Source organism: Paramormyrops kingsleyae, chromosome 18 (assembly GCF_048594095.1).
Source record: "Paramormyrops kingsleyae isolate MSU_618 chromosome 18, PKINGS_0.4, whole genome shotgun sequence".
In the NCBI taxonomy this organism is placed as follows: domain Eukaryota; kingdom Metazoa; phylum Chordata; class Actinopteri; order Osteoglossiformes; family Mormyridae; genus Paramormyrops; species Paramormyrops kingsleyae.
Window position 1 is genome coordinate 20027636 of NC_132814.1, and position 20492 is coordinate 20048127.

The window sequence follows — 20492 nt, forward strand, 5'->3', positions numbered from 1 at the left end:
TACTTTTAAATTTACTTTAAAGTATTTTTTTAAGTAAAAGTACTCACACAATGGTTTGTGTCGACGTCTCGGGTGTGCCATTTTGTAAAAGAATAGTAGATATACTGACTTATGTCTCTACCGATGTCATTGCTCGTAATAATTACAAGGAACTATACAGTATATGTGTATTGGAAAGTTTGGTGTGCTTATTGTGCGTGCACTCTGCAATACTGTGTGTACCCTAACTTAGAATTATGTGGATGACAAGTTATCTACTAGGTATCACCCACTAATATACCATTAAGATAAACCATGTTGAATGGGTCCATGTCGAATGTCTCGTCTTCTTGAAATCAAGCCAGTCTACCAGCTCGTGCTGCTAATTGAAGCGCGCTCTGCCATCATTGGAGCTAATAAAGCCACCTGATTGGTAGGAAATGGCAAACAACGCCAGAACGCAATAGGCTAACTATTTTTTCTTGCAAGATTTTGAGGAAATTGTGTTCATGAAATGTAACGACTAACGGCATAAATTGTAGAAATGTAGTGGAGTAGAAAGTACAGATAGTTGCCGCAAAATGTAATAAAAAGTATGCATTATTATTTTTACTTAAGTAAAGTACAGATACGTAAAAAATGTATTTAAGTACAGTAACGAAGTACAAATACTTTGTTACATTCCACCACTGGTCATGCGGGGTCTTAAGCCTATGGGGGCAAGGATGGGCCACCAACCCATTGTATAACACATCAGCTATAGGCAATCTGGTAACACCAATTAACCTCAGCATGTTTTTGGACGGGGGGGGAACCAGAGTACCTGGAGGAAATCCCACTATGACAACTTGCAAACTGCACACACACGGAGCCCTGGCTCAAACCCTGGTCCAGCGCTAACCACTGCGGCACTATGCCCCCCAAATGAGTAATAATGATACTGAGAAAGATAAAGTGTTTGTTTCAGTACATTCAGTCATGTGATCACGCCTAAGCCCTGAGTTGCAGTCTTAACTGCACTCCTTCATTGAACTGCTTTAGTGGAAACATGAGAAGTAACACGCTGAAATTCCAGAGGCTCTTCCAGATGCCTGCACACCGCCGTCCTGCTCCTCTGCTCCCATCCGCAAGGACACGTGCTTCATGCGTGTGCTTCATGGCCACCATCTACATGGATGCGCGTGTCAGTCCCTGTCCTGTTAGATGTGTGATCACCTCTGGAATCCTCTCCTGCTCTCCTGCCGCTGTCTGTCCCAGCTCTTGGCTGCCATCTGTGTGGATGCACTTTCGTCCCAGTTCTGTCTCACTGCTGCCGCCTGAATGCAGCCCAGAATGTCACACTGCTGCTCTTTCCCAGCGTGGTCGTATCAGCAGGAAAATAACTTTGATGGAGTGCGTGTGAGTTGGAGATGCTGGTAGGAGTGAGGCCCAGTGGGTTAAAATTGGTCTACTCAGGGTTTGGGTTCGGGTCCGATTTGGGACGTAGTAAAAGCATCTTTTGTTATCCCTCTTGTCCAGCTTTTTAACAGAAATATCCTGCCATCTCTTTGCTGTGGTTGGAAACATATATACCATTACTGTTTTCCTCCTTTAGGAAGAGACTGGTATGGACAGCACTTGCTCACCGCAGTCAGAGATGACAGAATGTTAATGAGACTTCTGTTCCTTTAAGTGTGTCAGTGTTGGCTCAGCCAAGGTCAAACGAGGTGGCTGGGCACTGGTGCCTGCCTTCGGTTGCCCTTGAGAAAGAGGGTTCTGGGTTCTGCTTGGATCATTTTTCAAAGTAGCCCATGCAGCTCCTCCACTCTGAATTCCTGTGGTCAGGTCTTGGCAGAGACATGGGTGGTGGGGGGTTTGAGGGGAAAATTTCCTCTAAATTGTTCAACTAACGCAAATGACTTTAGCAGTGTTCACCAGACTCCTGGTGCATGTGGCTGTTGCTTAGTCAGGCATGTTCAGATGTTACGTTTGAACTACCAGATTTCCAGTTCCTCTTTATTCTGAGCATTTGATATTACCTGCTAAAATAAATGTATCTCTACCTTCAAACCTTGAAATGTTGTCATTACAAGCGGTAATGGTGTAGCGGAGAATCGCCCCATTCATTAGAAGAAAAACCTCCAATTCACTGAGGCATGAAGGAGGTAGAAACCTGCATTAAACGCTGTGCTCCAGAACCTTTACCTGACATTTAAATCGCTCAGACCACAGCGGCCGATGTGACCGATGCACCTGCAGCTTGAGCACCTACTATCTTCGGAAACCTGTTTGTTGGCTCGAGTTGCTTTTAGGACAGACACAGCAGAGTGCTGATAGTCAGATCTCTATTATCGTCACACATACTGCTACAAAAATCTGCGGATGCTCAAGTCCCTTATGTAATACGGCATAGTATTTGCATATAACCTATGCTCATCCTCCCAGGTACTTCAAATCACCTCTAGATTACGCATAATATCTAATACAATGTAATGCTATGTAAAGAGTTGTGTTGTTCCCAGAAAACAGGGCGCACACAACGCAAACAACAAATGAACGAGACGCGGGACAAACAATGCTCAAGCAACGAGTGTTGGAGAGAGAGGGATGATCTGTCAGCTGGGCATGCTTACATATCACTTTGTTTCTCTGGATTCAGTGTGGTGCTACAAGTTTTGCTTTTTGGAACTTTCTGGATTTTTTTTTTTCCCCTGAACATTTTCAGTCTGCACTTGGTTGATTCCCCCATGCATGCAAACGGATGTGGAGGGTCAACTGTACTCATTTCTGGGTTAGGGTTAAATATGTTTGATGCATGTGCGTGTGTTTAGATGTGGATGATGTGTGCATGTTCATGCGTGCGTTAGGATTAAATGTGTGTGATATGTATGCATTCACACACGTTGTGTTTAGTGTGTGTGTGTGTGTGTGTGTGTGTGTGGGAGCGGCAGACTCAGGTTATTGCTGCCATTTCCTGCCAGAGACAATGGCGGCTCTGTCCTGCCATGTTATTTTTAAGGGGGCCTCCATCCCCCAGCCTCCGGTGGGACAGGCTCTCACACCGGCTCCCTCTAGCCTGAGTGATTTACTGCAGTCTTACACACAAACATGGTCTCAAACTGGCATTTCTATTCACGAGCTTGATGAAGTGGTGTGGAAGCAGCTGCAGTGTGGCATAAAATGGCACCGAAAAAGACAAAACACATACATGCTTACAGTGCATCGCACTGTAGACTGAAGCGCAGCTCTCACTGCCTCTGCCAATCAGAGGACTGCCAACCTAACTGGCTGTGCTGTGGTTTGATTGGCATAGCTTAACCAGTAAGACGCCTTAGCAGTCACAGTGAGTGGTTTACGTCCGTATCAGGTAGCATGCTTGTGGTATGGTACTTTCGGTACTTTCCTTTTTCCACTGACTTCCGGTTGAACACCGGTACCTAAAGTTCCATTATCTAAATGGCCAAACTACATGGGGTACTTCAGGACTTTGGGCTGGGACTTGAAATGCTTTCTTTGTGGATAGGTTATGCTAATAGCCTGCCTCTGAAACAATACAAACGCCGCCTTGAAAACCAGTTTTGAAATCAGAAAATAATGATAAAGTAAAAAAAAAAAAAGTAATAACAGATGCATGGACAAATGAAGAGATACAAGCTTAAATTGCTATCTGTTGGGAAGAGAATATACAACAAGATCAGGACGGCATGTCAAGAATTAAAGTATTTTGTGTAATATAGCCAGTAGGATAGACCTGTATTGGAAATATTTCAAATATGTGAATTTGTTGTAATAAATATTGCTGTATTTATAACACAAAAAAAGGAATTCAACATAAATTTCTCACAAACTCATCTACATAACAGCAAAAAAATTATAATGGTCGTCTTGCATGGTCGAAAATGCATGAAACAGATTTTTAAACATACAGGCCTACTAGATAATCCTGAAAAGGAATAATCGTTAAAACTGGAAAACTTTCTCTTTCTTTTTTTCCCTGTGACAGAATAAACAAGGTTTTAGTGAAGCTTAAACTCCCTGCGCTATAATGTCCATGCAGAATTGAAGATAAGAAAAAGGCTGATCCTAATCTAACTGACTAGCAATGTGAGAATGGCATGAGCATTACATGCAATGTTGGTATTAATGTCGCACATCGCTGTCTCATCCTTATGTTGTTTTATGCTTTATATTTTGGGTAAACCCAATTGGGACTGCTGAGGGGGGGGTTCCCCTAGGGATTTCCCCCAGAATAATGGTACGTGCCGCATGGCTAAGCGGAACTTGTTCAAGCTGCCTGACTCTGGGGTCACTCCTGAGCCTCTCTGCATTTCAGACCTCAGTTCCCTGCTGCAGGGAGGCCCAGGAGACTCTGCTCAGTGTTTGTGTGTGGAGTTAAAAGTAATTTAGCATGAATTTCCATTTTACCCATCTTTTAACTTTTACTGTATAAGATTATGAATGGTTCTCATTGTTAACGATTTGTGATGTGATCTGGCATCTTATTAGTTAAGTCAGTGGCAGCTTTGCAGCATGCTGGCCTTGGGAAGATAAGACGGTCTCTCTTATGACTGGTAGATTTTCGAGAAATGCCCCATTTGCAAAATGTGTAGGTATCCAGTCACAGTGACGTGGGGCAGCAGGAGGAATGTCTGGATGTTTTCCTTTTTTTTAGGGGTTGTGGTCTGAAACAACGCATGTGAGTAGAAATGTGAAGATTGGCATTGTCAAGATATGGGGGGGCGGGGGGGGGGCAGGGTGGAGTGATGTAGTCTGAACCGTAGGCAGCAAACCTGCACTCTCACAAGCACTGGGATGCTACAGTGGCTCGCTTTCATTTTCTCCGTCACTGCTGAATTCATGGAAAGCAAAGAGGCACCAACTCCAGTGAACTTCCAGTGATGACTCAGCGAACTGACCCGATAAATCAGGTCGTTCCCATGCTGCTGCTCTGGGTTGCCACATGCTTCTTGTACTTTTTCTAGCCATTCCCATCTTCAGAGGACATTTGTGAAAGTGAAATTCATACATTCAGTTCCTTCTCAGTCATTCAACATTCTCATAACGTGTCGCATGGGAAAGGCCAAAGCTGCTTTTCAGATCACGTTTTCCCTCGGTGTGGTAAACAGGGCCTGCTGGTTTGTGCTCAGTGAAAAGGGGCAGCTTCTTCTGCTCTTTGTCTCTCTCTGCCCCCTGCTGATCTCCTTTGTCACAAACGCCCGGTTCAGGTTACCTTGTAAAAGGCCTCTGGCTCAGGTATCCTTGCCAAATAAGAAACCCAGAACATTCTCACAATATGCTCTGACGCTTTCTGTTCCTGTCACCTGTACGGGCCTCCCTAGTGACACACAGACACAATCCCACAGCCATACAGCTGCCCATACCTGCAATCTCACAACACATCTGAAGTGGTTGAAAAGGACTCAATGTGACCATTTGAACCTGTTAGTGTGGTGTGTCCTTTTGAAGGAAAGGACTCTGGTCCCATGACGATGCCGCCCTGTTCTAACTGCACCCTATGCTTTGGGTTTGGAGGTGGAACAAGCAAGAACAAAATATGAAAGCATGGATTGAATTATAGTCTGAGGCATTTTCATTTTTGCTTCAATTTCTCTAATCCAGATGTGATTTATTATTTACATCTGATGGCATTATTTGAATGTCCTTAGTGGAGAGAATTAAGCAAAAATTCATATGTGATAATGATGGATCTGTGGACAAACGGCTGGACAATACAGTATACTGCAGGCTAAGTACCTAAACAGGGTATACGTAGTCTACCATGACACAATAACATGAAGGGCTCTCAGTGCACAAAGTATACTGAATGCAAACTGGTCCATCAGAGGACTCATTATTATATCTCATAGCCTTTGAGTCACACTGAGTCCTGGGGAATAGACTGCCCAGACCTGTTAAGTTGTCAATAAGAGCCACACCTGGATCGGGAGACAGTTACCCATGGAGACAGGGCTCAGTGTGTCCAGTTCCTGTGTGAATATGACTTGTGGGATGTTACCATGGAGACAGGGTTCAGTGTGTACAGCTCCTGTGTCAATACATGTGGGACGTTACCATGGAGACAGGGTTCAGTGTGTACAGTTTGTGTGAATATGACGTGTGGGACGTTACCATGGAGACAGGGTTCAGTGTGTACAGCTCCTGTGTCATGATATGTGGGACGTTACCATGGAGACAGGGTTCAGTGTGTACAGCTCCTATGTCAATATAACTTGGGGTATGGGACGTAATATGGAGACAGTGCTTAGTGTCCAGCTCCTGTGCCAATATCATGTGGGCTGTGGGGCGTTACCATGGAGACAGAGCTCAGTGTGTCCAGCTCCTGTGTCAATATCATGTGGGCTGTGGGGCGTTACCATGGAGACAGGGCTCAGTGTGTCCAGCTCCTATGTCAATATCATGTGGGCTGTGGGGTGTTACCATGGAGACGGGGCTCAGTGTGTCCAGCTCCTATGTCAATATGACGTGGGCTGTGGGGCGTTACCATGGAGACAGAGCTCAGTGTGTCCAGCTCCTGTGTGAATATCATGTGGGCTGTGGGGCGTTACCATGGAGACAGAGCTCAGTGTGTCCAGCTCCTGTGTTAATATCATGTGGGCTGCAGCTACTATGGAATATGTGTCATGTTTCTCTATTGGAAAACAAAGGAGACTTTGGAGTTTTGTGGTCGGTCTAATCTGTACTCCATAATATTCAAGTACATAGGGACCCTTTCTAGAAGTATGCTGCTATAAGCCAGTGGAAGATCCTGTTGCATTTTGAAAGAGTATAAATCTGTTGCTGAATAAACAGCTTTAAGCCGTCACATACCTGGAATAAATGTAGAAAATATGTCAAGCTGAGTCACAGAAGTTATTACAGATAACTGGGTTTCAAAGTTGGACATTTAAAAGCAGGGGAGGCACTAGTGGATGCGGTGTTTATAGGGTGGAGATGTTTGTAGGGCCAACTGCAACTGTTGAAAGAACATTACAGTAGCAAGTATGTGGGGTAGAGTTCCCGATGGCTACCAGATGTGTGTAAAGTCACAACCGAACCAGATTCCTGTTTGATAACCTAATAGCTGTTATAGCAGTTAAATGCCAGGAAAGGTCCCTTACCCCATGCTGCGAGAGTCATAGACACAGCTCTTCATCCTAGATCCCTAACCCTAACGTAAGGGTTCTCAAATTTTCATGTTTGTGGATCAGTTTACATCATTATATCAGCAGTTTTATATGTTTAATCACTTCCGTTGTTTCAGATGTGAACACGCAAGGGTGAGGGGTCATAAAATAAAATTAAATATAGTTTATATTTGGAAATAAACCAACCCTTCTGCAAATCCCCAAGCGTTCACTATTCTGGCGGAATACTGGCCGTGGACCAGTACTGGTCCTCAGACTGGGGGTTGGGAACTGTCTGCCTGCTGGTCTCTCAGAGTTTCTCTCTGGGTGTTTAAATTAATTCCATGTGTATCTATTGCATTCATGTACATTAATTCTGTATATATGTGAGACTTTGATGCAGCTGTAGACAGAACTCATAATCTAACCAAATTGTGCATTTATTTATATCTCTATTCTATTTATTAAATTGTGTTGTGGATCTTATCGTTTATTTATTGTGTTTGTATTTATGTAGCACCACGAGAGCCCAAAGGAAACAGTATTTCAATGCACTGTGTATTTTACATGGAAGTGTTGACAACAAAGAACTCTTGAGTCTAATTTTAGGCTTTAGGCCACAGTGTCCAGGAACACAAGAAAGTCACTGTTCACCTTCTCTTGTTTATCAGTGGAGATAGATTTGTAACGGATGCTCAGATTTGATGGCCACCAAGGGTTTGTAAGCTCACAGTAGCCCTCAAGACCTGAAGTGCAAGGATATGGCTTTAGAAGCCATGTTATTCTACCAAACAGCAACCAGTCCATGCTAATTTGTGCTAAAATCTCTCATGTTTTCTGTGCTGCATTTGTGTATTTACAGTGTGAATGTGGTCTGTATCCTGATCCCTCAGCTGCGTTTTCTGTGCTGCATTTGTGTATTTACAGTGTGAATGTGGTCTGTATCCTGATCCCTCAGCTGCGTTTTCTGTGCTGCATTTGTGTATTTACAGTGTGAATGTGGTCTGTATCCTGATCCCTCAGCTGCGTTTTCTGTGCTGCATTTGTGTATTTACAGTGTGAATGTGGTCTGTATCCTGATCCCTCAGCTGCGTTTTCTGTGCTGCATTTGTGTATTTACAGTGTGAATGTGGTCTATATCCTGATCCCTCAGCTGTGTTTTATTTTGTATGTGTTTTATTGTGAGATGTGGGGTCAGGCTAAGGCCGGACTGTGTAGCTTTAGCAAACCGATGTGCTCTAGGGACCAGACAGGCAGTTTCAGTGCCATGTAAGGTTGCAAGATGTTGCAAAAATATGGCAATGTGAATTTAAATGAGTTTCCTCTGCAGGGTGTCTGGGCTCAGCCTTAGAGATAGGGTGAGGAGCTCGGACATTCAGGGGGGGTTCAAAGTAGAACTGCTGCTCCTCCGCATTGAAAGGAGCCAGTTGAGGTGGTTTGGGCTTCTACCTAGGATGACTCCTGGATGTCTCCCTGGGGAGGTGTTTTGGGCATGTCCAACCGGGAGGAGATCCCCGGGGGAGACCCAGGACACGCTGGAGAGATTATATCTCTCGGCTGGTCTGGGGGAAATCCATGGTATTTTCCCGGTGGAGCTGGAGGAGGTGGCTGGTGAGAGGGAGGTCTGGGCATCCCTGCTTACTGCTGCCCCTGCGGCCCGACCCCGGATAAGCGGCAGAAAATGGATGGATGGATGGCAATGAGAAATTTTAGCAATAAATATCAAGATCATTTTAAAGAAAAAAAGGAGTTCACTCAAACTATTGCCAAATTGAACTTATCTACCAATAGTGTCTGTCAAATAAGTCAATGGTGTTACCGTGAGTTGTCAGCAAATAACTGGCTTTTGCTCAATATTGTCTTTAAGGAATCCAAAATCTTTCAATGCAGCAGATGATGAATGTCCTTTGTTCACTTTTCTCCTCCTCACTCATTTTATAAGATTTTCTCACAAACGTATGTATGAGTGATTTAAACAGTAAGGTTAAAAATAAGAACATAAGAACATAAGAACTATACAAACGAGAGGAGGCCATTCGGCCCATCGAGCTCGCTTGGGGAGAACTTAACTAATAGCTCAGAGTTGTTAAAATCTTATCTAGCTCTGATTTAAAGGAACCCAAGGATTCAGCTTGCACTACGTTATCAGGAAGACTATTCCATACTCTGACTACACGCTGTGTAAAGAAGTGCTTCCTTAAATCCAGTTTGAAATGTTCTCCCGCTAATTTCCACCTTTGGCCACGAGTTCTTGTATTTGAACTAATGCTGAAGTAACTATTTGGTTGAACAGCATCCAAACCTATTAGAATCTTATAGACCTGGATCATGTCCCCCCTCAGTCTCCTTTGCTTGAGGCTGAACAGATTTAGCTCAGCTAACCTTTCCTCGTATGACATTCCTCTAAGACCAGGAATCATTCTTGTGGCCCTACGCTGCACCTTTTCTAAGGCTGCAATGTCCTTTTTAAGATATGGTGACCAAACCTGCACACAATATTCTAGGTGAGGTCTCACCAAGGAATTGTATAATCTTAGCATCACCTCCCTCGACTTAAAATCCACACACCTGGAGATATACCCCAACATCCTATTGGCCTTTTTTATTGCTTCCCCACACTGGCGAGAATGAGACATGGAAGCATCAACATACACGCCAAGGTCTTTCTCATAATTAGCTACCTTTATTTCAGTAGGTCCCATAAAATTCCTGTACTTTATATTTCTGCTCCCTACATGGAGTACCTTACATTTGTCTATGTTAAATTTCATCTGCCAGGTATCGGCCCAGTCACTAATTAAATCAAGATCCTGCTGTAGCTGCTGAGCCGCTAGTTCAGTATCTGCTACACCACCCACCTTGGTGTCATCTGCAAATTTCACCAGTTTACTGTATATTTTTGACTGTATGATTATGATTGACTTGGAGAGTGCATGCAGAACTCATGCACGAATGGTGCTAAACTGTATGATGATTTTATACTTGATATTCTTGAAAATTAACATTTAATCATTAAATCAATATTTTGCAATCATTAAAACTGCAAGACTTGCAAAGTTTTGTACCCTATGAGTAAAAATGTTTTGGCCAAACTTATTGATGACCCAAATTGCCCAGATTTCAAAATATCAGAATGATATTTCTTTTGGGGAAAAAAAAACTGTCAAAATACCATGTACCAGTACTGTCCATACAGTATGATGGTCTGAAAAATACTGCCCAAGCCTAACCTCAACCCAAATATCGCATTCCTTGTGATGTGACAATTGCATGTGTATAACATGCAATGTTGATGGTAACATCTCACATTGTGTGGGCATAGTGCTATGAGAAGTGAGAGATTTAGGGCATATTTGACACCATTCCTAGTTAGCCAACCCCTACGCTTACAGTCTCTGTGATAGATGGACATCCAGTGCTGGTCCTGATCCACCAGGGGGAGATGGAGAGACCGGCAGATTTTATAGTTACTTTGTAGCTCTTTATAATCAACACATTTATTCTGTAATTCTGAACATCTGGAATGCATGTTTCTTTTTGACTTTATGGGTTTTGGATGTTGAGTGCAGTGGTTTTTCTCTGCGTCCTGGAGCTCAAAGGGCACTCTGTTTCGTTAGCTTCATCTGTGTGTCTCGTGCCAAAATCACCACCGATTTCCTTTTGATAAAAGTCGCCGCTGGAAAAGCACGGTCCGTTTGAAGAGGGAAAGCTGGTGCTGTCTGCATGAGGCAATGAGAATGGGCTGTTCAGGCCTTGTTAGCGTGACCTACCCATGACAACAAAGGTCAATCTTGTACTTAGCTTGAGAGCAAGATGAATTAATCACTTATGTTAGAATAAGCTCTCTAATGATGAATCTTAGGATTATGCTTTTTTAATGTGAAGCTCCATGAGATGTCGTGCTACTGTTGGAATCTAAGTTTTTTCCTTTTAAGAAGTTCTTATGGCAATGAAGATGGAAATATCAGCTGGACAGAAAAATCCATGTACAAATCTGCTTCTGTGTGCTAATAAAAGAATCCGGACTATTTTATCTTTATATTGAGGAAACAAGGTCACTGGCACAGTTCTGGAAAGGCCCTGACTGCTGAAGGGGACATGAAACTGTGGGCTCTTTCACTGGCCCAGTGCATTCACACTGGCTTATAGAGGTGACCCATCAGTAGCAGACCTAGACTCCTCCTTATCAAGACCTCTGTCCCTGTTTTTGCAGAACTCCATGAACCTTCCCCCTGATAAAGCACGTCTCCTACGCCAGTATGACAACGAGAAGAAGTGGGACCTCATCTGTGATCAGGTATCCACAGCATCTCACTTATTATATGTTTTTGCTGCTGGTCCTACCTCCATATTTCATACAGAATGAAGAGGAAGTGGTATTAATGTGAATGAGTAGCACTCTCAAGTGAGCTAGTACAGCCTCAGCGTGTGTATTGAGCCACTGTTCCATCCGCTTCACGGGCGGCTGTGATGTTCTTCCTGTGCTGACGCTTGGTCTGTCTGTTTAGGAACGCTTTCAGGTGAAAAACCCCCCCCACACTTACATCCAGAAGCTACGGAGCTATTTAGACCCAGGGGTCACACGGAAGGTGAGCTCACACAAAACAGCTGTGTTCTCACAGGCCTGATATTGTTGCTGCTTTCTTTCGCTGTTAATTTATCGAACTGCAGTTTTTTATTTATATGGTTATTTTTTTCGGTTCAATTTCTTTTACTTTTGTCCAGTTTATCTTTTGAAAACGTCATTACACTTAAAACGGAGATGCATAATTGTAAACTTCTGTGTTCTAGAAATTTCGCCGGCGAGTTCAAGAATCCACAAAAGTTCTGCGAGAGCTGGAGATATCGCTGAGGACCAATCATATTGGGTAATCACACAATCATACTCCTTGCCTTTGGTGCGTTGCTCAAATTCCACTTTTAATTTGCACCTCTGTCAGTCCTGGTGGCTCCTGGTCTCCACCTCCATCACTGTGATGCACCTCGTTGGTCTTGCAGGACCGGAATATGACGACTCCCCCATTTTCTTAACGGGCAGGAAATGTGCCTCTGTGTGCCACTGGGCCAGGAAGGCAGTTTGTCCGACAATGGAGCTAATTACAAATGCGCAGAACAAGCTTTGTGTGGGTCTTGAACACACATTAAATTAAGATAAACAAATGCAATATTCTCACATGCCTGGACCATTTACACTGATAATACATTAAGTTTGTTTCAGTAAATGACATCTTTGTAAATTGTTTAAAGTTGCCCATCTTTATTTTTCTTTAATGAGAAATAAAGTCCCCTGTAATACATTTAGCTGAATATGCATATAAATAAGTTCCCTGAGACTTCTGTCCTGTGTGTATCCCTCCGATCTGTTATTCCCCAGAATGCCACTACAAACCAAAAAAGCATCTGGTTGGACAGGAAAAGGCGAGGGAGGGGTGCTTACTGGGAATCTCGCCATCCAGGCAGCCCCTACCCTTTAACAGATCTGCTCCACAGTCTCTGTGTTGAGTCGCATACCATTTCCTTTTGGTTTCAGGGGGGGGGGGGGGTTCGGGCACCGGAGTGTTCCTGTGACACTTACCCTTGAAGGGACACGTGCTGAGCTTGGTGGCACCACTGTGGAACGTGACTCTTAAACCCCAGTTGGAGAGCAAATTTCCAAAACTCACTCAGTCCATGGGATACATTTTTGAGAGAGATTCTGTGGGCTTGGTGAGTTTTTGAAATGTAACGAAGGTTCCTAGTTAGATTAATTAAGGACTGAATGAATTTGGGAAATTTGTTGCTTGTTCTCGGACCCGTCTAGCTCTGCTTGCTCAAAAATGTATGTCGCTCTGGATATAAGCATAAGCGTCTGCATCATTTTATCATTTCCACCCACAATTCCAGGGTCTTGGAGTTATGAGGCATTTTAAGGGTCACCTGACATTGGTCATTACTGTTGGTTGCAGTATATATGTTAATATCATAGCATGAGTATGATGATTACTACAATTAAGCAATACAATTATTGCACAATAGTTGCACAATGTTTTTTCTGGCTTGAGTAGTAGGATTCTTTCTATTAATTTATAAACCGAAGGTGAGTACTTTATTGACTTGGACTTTATTGACTATTGCCAGGTCAAGTTGGTGGCGGATTCAGTTGCTTATACCGCTTGTTCAATCAGTAGCCTAGCTTGGGTCATTAACTCGGTTGCTGATCCCACAGGTGGGTTCGAGAGTTCCTCAACGATGACAATCAAGGCTTGGATATCCTGGTGAAGTATCTTTCATTCGCTCAGTGTGCCGTCATGTGAGTATTTGTTTCCACAGAGCTCTCTCAGCTGACACTGATCTTCTCAGTGGTCTTTCAGAATTATCGCACATTCCTTGTTATTCAAAGAGGTGATTGGTTGTTGTACGAGTTGGTTATGGAATACAGGCCCTGTATGTAGCATATAATTAAATAGAGAATAACCTTGTGATTTCAGTTCTCTGGTTTCAGTGTAACAGAGACGTTCATTTTAATTAAATGAGAACACATAGAAAAAATCAGTCGAGGACTTTTGGTAGAAACTGACTGCTTTGTTGTGCCTGAAGGCCTTGCAGCCAGCTTGGATTTGCTGTGGTGCTGCTCTGAGTCATGGTTCTGCTTGCCGTGATGTGCTCCTAATGTCTGCCCTGCAGCACCGTGTTCCAGCTGGTCCTCCTTGTTACGCTGTCGCCTGTCATCCGAACTGCCTCTCCACGTCTGTCTGTGATTCTCTGTCCGTGTGTCTGCTGCCCCAGGTTGGATTTTGAGGGGCTTGAGGTCGGGGACGAGGGCTCCCTGGACAAGGCTAAGTCCTGGAGCAGGTCTATTGAAGATCTGCATCAGAACGGCATCCAGCCATTCTGCAACACGCTGTCTCGCTCCGCGCGCCAGTCGGTGCTCCGGTGTGTACTGCTGCAAGGCGCTTCTGCACTAACCCTTAGCCTCTTGCTTCCTCTGTACAGTCCTCCCTGACGCATTACTGCTTACATGATAGATGATGTAGACAGTACAGCAATATATGTGTGAGGGGGGTGGCACGGTGGCGCAGCGGCTGGCACTGTTGACTCCTACCTCTGGGACCAGGGTTAGACTCTGTCAGGGTTCCATGTGTGGAGTTTGCATGTTCTCCCTGTGTTGTTGTGGGGTTTCCTGTGGGTGCTCTGGTTCCAAGTCCAAAAACACCAAATTGCCCGTAAGTGTGCCTGTGTGAGTGAATGGCGTGTGAGTGTGAATGGCGTGTGAGTGTGCCCTGCGTTGGGTTGGTGCCCCACTTGGGTCGTTCCCTGCCTTACACCTGTAGCTCTGGATCCCCCACGACCCTGAATACGACAAGTGGTTACAGAAAGTGTGTGTTTGTGTCGTCCAGATACACCTTACATTGTGGGGACCAAATGTTTGGTTACTTATAGGTTAATGCTGGGTAGGGGTTAAGGGTATTGTGATTGGGATTAGGGTTTTTCCATAAGAATGAATAGAAGGTCCCCATTTAGATAGATATGCCTGTGTGTGTGTGTTTGTAAGGGGTGTGTTGGTGATCAAGACCAGAATTCACAGTGATAATGACAATTGTGCACATGGCTAGCAGTCATGCTGCAACACTGAGAAATACTAAGGGAAGGTGGCTGAAATATCCACTATTACAGCTCAGTCTCAGTCTCAGTCTCAGTCTCAGAGGTACCCTTTTCATGCAGGTATGCGCAGTCGGCATAAGGTGACATTGACATCTCCCCTGACATGCGTGAGATATCTGATGACATAGTGCTCGACAGGAAGCGGATGTCATCTGCTCGCATGGATGTCTGCCCCCAGTATTGCATTAGTAACCACACTGCTGCCTGCTTTTCCTGTCCCAGTTTCACCTCTGCAAATTAAAAGAAGAAAATTCTGCGCTCTCACAACCACCTCCTGAACAGCACCCCCTGGTGTTAAGATGCAGCTCTGTCGGGCCATGCATTATATTATGAAACTAGTATTCTTTCGGAAATAAGGAAGTCTCAAAACACATGAGTGTGTAGAATCAAGGTCAGGGCACAAACCCTCTGAACGGACTTTCTCAACTTCCGCCATTTACTACTTCTTTCTTAGTTCACTTGAGTAGCGCCTAAGGAGCTCTTGTATTGTGGAAGCTTTGCATTGCATCAGTAATGACAGTCACCATTATTACATTTTCTTACAGCTACAATACGATAAGTAACAGCAAAACCATCAAGAACTCCAGGCTGGTCAGCCAGAAAGACGACGTGCATGTGTGCATCATGTGCTTGCGAGCGGTGATGAACTACCAGGTACTTCTGCCGTCACCCTGCAGTGGGGCAGTGTTGGCATAATCAGCATTTACTGCACTTTCAGCTGCGCAGCACATAATAAACTCCAAATTCACAGCTTTCGGGGTTCGCAGGATTTGCGTTGCATGTCAGAATTCTTTGTATGGTGCAGATTAAAACTGGCAGAAGACGTGAAATATCAAGTTTCTATTTATCAAATCTATAATAATTATTATAAAACAACAACATATAATATAGTTGTAATTTGTTATCACAGTGAACCAGTACAGGATAAAATGTATAGATGGATGTACTGACAATTATATTATAATTATTGTTGCCTAAATTGATAAGATTATTTATCAGTTCATCTATGATTTAATAATGAATGGAATAAATGTTGATCATTTTTCCTCTGTTTGTACTCTACAGTATGGCTTCAATATGGTGATGTCTCACCCCCATGCAGTGAATGAAATTGCACTTAGCTTGAACAATAAGAACTTCAGGTCGGTCCTCGGATCTTCTTGCATTGTATACAGAAATATCCTGCTTTTAATGCTTGGGTGTGGTTCCAGGTGACCTCAGTAACACCTGATGGTCTAAGTAATAGCTTTCTATTATAGTTTGTTTTTTAATGCTATTGAGGGTTTTACGGTTTTGGATATTTTTCTTTCTTTAAACTTCTTTCTGTGGATCCCCACAATCTGCTTCCATATAATAAGGAAACGTTTTGTTAACCTGTAGCAGCTGATGACAGTGTCTAGATTAGCAATGTGGTGTAATTCTGTAACTGATTCTCCTATTCATTTGTGATGAGTAAACAAATATTAGATATTACACACTGAGCCTTGCTCTTTGGGTGTCATTTTGTATCTTTGCATCTTTGTGTTCCTTTTCAGGACGAAGGCCCTGGTTCTGGAGTTACTCGCCGCTGTATGTTTAGTTAGAGGTGGTCATGAAATCATTCTGTCAGCATTTGACAACTTCAAAGAGGTATGACTCTCTTTAGGATACTTCAGCATCCAATAAATGGTCTAACATTATCAGGAACTTATAGGTGCTCTTATAACCATGGATACCGCTGATCTGCATTGATATATGTGGATTCTCTGAAGGAAAAACGTATACTATACGTTATTCGTTATTAATAGTATTCATGAGCAATAGTATTAATAGTATCTCCTCCTTAAAAAATGACTAGAGAATGGCTGAACGGAATGGATTCGTAATGCAAATTTACGCAAGCTAATGCTAATTCCAGTATCATTTGCCGCGGACATAACACGGCGATTTTCACCAATGTGCTAGCGCAATTTGGTACATAGTGAATCATGATGTACACCGTGTGAACGGTAAATAAGGTTCTCTCCGGTTTTTACGCGTCCCCCTTCAAACCCAGCAATACCTTTACCGAGTTTACTCCCATGCAGTGGAAAAGCGAGCTGGAACCCTGCTGTAAATAGTCTCTCTTTGCAGTACGAGTCGGGTACGGCCGGGTTCCTTTACGAAAATGCACCGTGAAAATGTGAAACCCTGAGTACAGTCCGTACTGCCTTTTGTTTATATAGAGGAAAAGTCCCATTTTCTTTGTCTTCGGAGAGTTCTGTGGCCTGGCAGCAGCCAGAGTATCTCATGCTCGCTCCCACCTTATTTTTGCTTCTTCCTCTATACCTCTATTTCCTCTATTCCCATGAGTTCCCATAATTAGGATTTTTTTCCCTCCGAATGAAGGACTGAGATCTTTTAGCTGGAAGGTGTGAGGTTGTAACCTGATCGCCCATTGGGCTTCAGCATTGAATTACACATCTGGAAACTCTTTGAAACAATTAAGTAATCATTTTGATATATTGCATATATATTTAATATATATAATATTTTCAGTCTTGTTAATATGACCATCCTCAGTATTCCATAATATCTAAATCATTTGTTTTGAGTTAAAATTCTGCTCTTGCATATAAGCCTCACAAACATACATATTTTTCTTCTGGAACTTTCCATTCTGTGGAATTAAGTTATTTCCCAGTTAAGGTTTGGAGCCAGTGGCTTGGAATCTGATATCTCTCTGCCTCCCATTTCAGGTGTGCAAAGAGAAGCATCGCTTTGAGAAGCTAATGGAGTATTTCCGCAGTGAAGATGGAAACATTGACTTCATGGTTAGTATCTCACTGTGGTGGATCTTGATTGGGATGCTCTGATTTATTTCCTATAAATTTGAGAAAAAGATTTATGAAGAATTAGCAATATAGGTTAATCCAGCAGTATCCAGACAGATATTGTGCTGGATTATCCAGCATGATCCAGTGAAGATTGTCCTGGTTTCACCAGGAAGGGGTTAAGGAAGCAGCACTGACATCTGAGTGGCGTAGCTCATCATGCATTTATCTCTCCTCTCATTTTTAGGTTGCTTGCATGCAGTTCATCAACATTGTTGTTCATTCAGTGGAAGATATGAACTTCCGTGTCCACCTACAGTATGAGTTCACCAAGCTGGGTCTTGATGACTTCTTGGAGGTATGACCATTCTTGGTCCAATAACATTCAACAACAAGTCAATGTTATAATTCAGTTAAAATTATGAGAAACATGATTGTTTCATGATATCTCAGCTGTCGGGGGTGGGGGGGGGGGAACCAAATGACCTCACAATTTGATAAAAGCCTGTTATTTTTGAAGTTGTGGGGGAAACTCAGTTTTATACAAATCTGTAACTTCAATCAAAAAACTAAAAATGTTGTAAGTCTCGAATTTCGTTTTGTAACTTATGATTATGGTTAGGGCTGGGTAGGGTTTAGGGTTGTCATCTTTGGGATTTTTCCTGTAGAAATGATTGGAGAGTCCCCAGAAAGATATGAGTATAAACGTGTGTGTGTGTGTGTGTATGTGTGGTGTGTGTGTGTGTGTGTGGTATGTTCTGTGGATTAGTATCTTGTCTGTATTGTATCTTGTCAGAATAGGTTCTGCATAATTGTGTCCCTAAATATATAATCAGTTATGAACAATGTGTGATTTGCAGTAGCTTGTAGGGAGTCATGCAATTAAAACATGAAACTCCAACGGCTGACGGAAAAGACTGAAGTTAACTGGACTGAAACCCAAGACACTGGATGATCTTTTCCTTGCAGAAGTGCAAACACACAGAAAGCGACAAGCTGTCAGTGCAGATCCAGGCCTACCTAGATAACGTGTTTGACGTAGGGGGACTCCTGGAAGATGCGGAAACCAAGAACGTGGCCCTGGAGAAGGTGGAGGAGTTGGAGGATCAGCTATCACACGTAAGATCAGAGTATCATGAGACATTTAATGTGCTTCAGCATCTCTATCTTTGCCTCACATGGTGTGTGAATCCCTGTGCCGCTGCTCCGTGTGCTTGTGATGCTGCTCCGTGTGCTTGTGATGCTGCTCCGTGTGCTTGTGATGCTGCTCCGTGTGCTTGTGATGCTGCTCCATGTCCAAGTGTTTCTGCTTTGCGTCCCCTGGTCCTTAGGTTCCTAAGTCTGTGCCACTGCTTCATGTCCCTGTGTCGCTGACTCCTGTCTGTATGTTGCCACTCCCATCCCTCTGTCCCTGTGTCCCTGTGTCACATTCCTGTGCCACTGCTTCGCGTCCCTGTGTTACTGCTTGGCGTGTCCCTGTGTCACTGCATCATGTCCCTCTGCCTCTGTTGCTACTTCGCATCCCTGTGTCATTAATTTATAACCCATTAAAATGTTATCTAGTCTCAATATTCTTATTCAGTCATAAAATAAATTCTAAGAATAACATAGACTGTAAATCAGCACAAGTGCCCTGCGAAAAGCATGTATGTATAATTTGCCATGTGAAGCTGGATTTAATTCACACTGATGGTCATCTACGAGCTTTGGAATCCCCTGCACTGGCTGGTGCCCCCTAATGGCCACGCCTGCCTGTGCAGCACAGTGATATTCATCTATGCTCTGTCTCTCACCCATCTAATTCGTTTCTTTTTCGTTTGCCTAAAAGATGACTGAACGGCTGCTGGACGTGGAGAATGAAACGATGATGAAAGTAGCTGAGCTGGAGAAGTCGCTCCTTCAAAAAGACAAAGACCTCGTTGCCATAAGGGTGGGGATGCCAGCAATACGGACAATTATAAATCATTTGACACATTATTTAAGCCAAAGCATTTCTCGGTTATGGTTAGGCTGCAGCAGCAGATAAGGATTGTATGATTGAGAGAGATGCAGTTAGATTAGCTGGTGTCTGTCAGTCTCCTGCAGTGTGGGTGTGCAGTGTGATGCCCTGGCATGCAGTGCAGGGTGTATCCCCACCTCAGGCTTCTGGCCATTGAAGCTTTAGCTTTCTTACAGCTGTGACACGCGAGACGCTCATTTGATCATGCCCTGCGTTCTCTCAGGAGACCTTTGAGTCGACCAACTCCCAGGTGCATACGCTGCGGAGGATGATCCAGGAGAAGGACGCGGCCTTCCAGCGGCACCGCCTCGTGGAGAAGCGGCTGCAGGAGCTGGAGCAGCAGGGCTCCATCCGGCTGTGCAAGCAGGCTGATGGAGACATCTCCATTGAGGCCCTGTCTGTGGGTGTGGCTGGAGAGACGCTGGGAATCATCAGCCCACTGCCTGCAGGCCCGGTGGGCCCTGGAGCTCCAGGGGAAATCCCCTCCACCACGGTTGAGCCCGTTGTGCCACCACCTCCGCCCCCACCCCCGCCCCCGCCCCCACTGCCCTCTGCTCAAGGTACTGCATTTATTTCAGCCTTTTTACTGTCCCAGCCGACACGTTTGTTGCTGATTGGTTTCCCACAGTTTTACATTGTGCAGGGAAACAGCTGGATGTGAGCACTTTAGGTTTGCTCTCCCAGTCTCACTGGGCACTTTCACACTGCAGGAACTTTTTTCAGGAACCAGAACCTTTTTCCAGAATAAGGAACTTTTGTTGCGTTCAAAGCGCCGGGATGTAGTTCCTCGGAGGCTGTTCCGGAATCCTTTTCTCGTACCTACTCCACACTAGGTACTTTTGTTTGAACATGAACTACCTGGGAGGTACTTCCAGTGATAAACGTGCTGATTGGTTGACCACAAACACCCAGGCTAACTTGGAAGTTACGCAGAAAGGCAGGAAAAGAGAGAAAAATATGAATGATTTTTTTTGTTGC

The 20492-nt window shown here is 43.8% G+C and overlaps 1 protein-coding gene across 4 annotated transcripts in view; it reads left to right on the forward strand.

Moving 5' to 3' along the window:
• Window positions 1-20492, forward strand: part of fmnl3 (formin-like 3) — a 32367-nt gene that overhangs the window by 3017 nt on the left and 8858 nt on the right. For 3 of the 4 annotated variants that reach the window (XR_002836572.2, XM_023798924.2, XM_023798923.2), the window contains exons 2-14: window positions 11296-11379; window positions 11591-11671; window positions 11874-11950; window positions 13288-13371; window positions 13848-13994; window positions 15269-15377; window positions 15789-15865; window positions 16259-16352; window positions 17441-17515; window positions 17763-17873; window positions 18485-18634; window positions 19344-19445; window positions 19738-20074. Coding sequence is in view for 3 of the 4 variants with exons in the window: in XM_023798924.2 (XP_023654692.1) it covers window positions 11296-11379; window positions 11591-11671; window positions 11874-11950; window positions 13288-13371; window positions 13848-13994; window positions 15269-15377; window positions 15789-15865; window positions 16259-16352; window positions 17441-17515; window positions 17763-17873; window positions 18485-18634; window positions 19344-19445; window positions 19738-20074 (1528 nt within the window). In the remaining variant the exon portion in view is untranslated. The remainder of the gene's footprint in view (window positions 1-11295; window positions 11380-11590; window positions 11672-11873; window positions 11951-13287; window positions 13372-13847; window positions 13995-15268; window positions 15378-15788; window positions 15866-16258; window positions 16353-17440; window positions 17516-17762; window positions 17874-18484; window positions 18635-19343; window positions 19446-19737; window positions 20075-20492) is intronic. The other variant, XM_023798925.2, reaches the window with a different exon arrangement.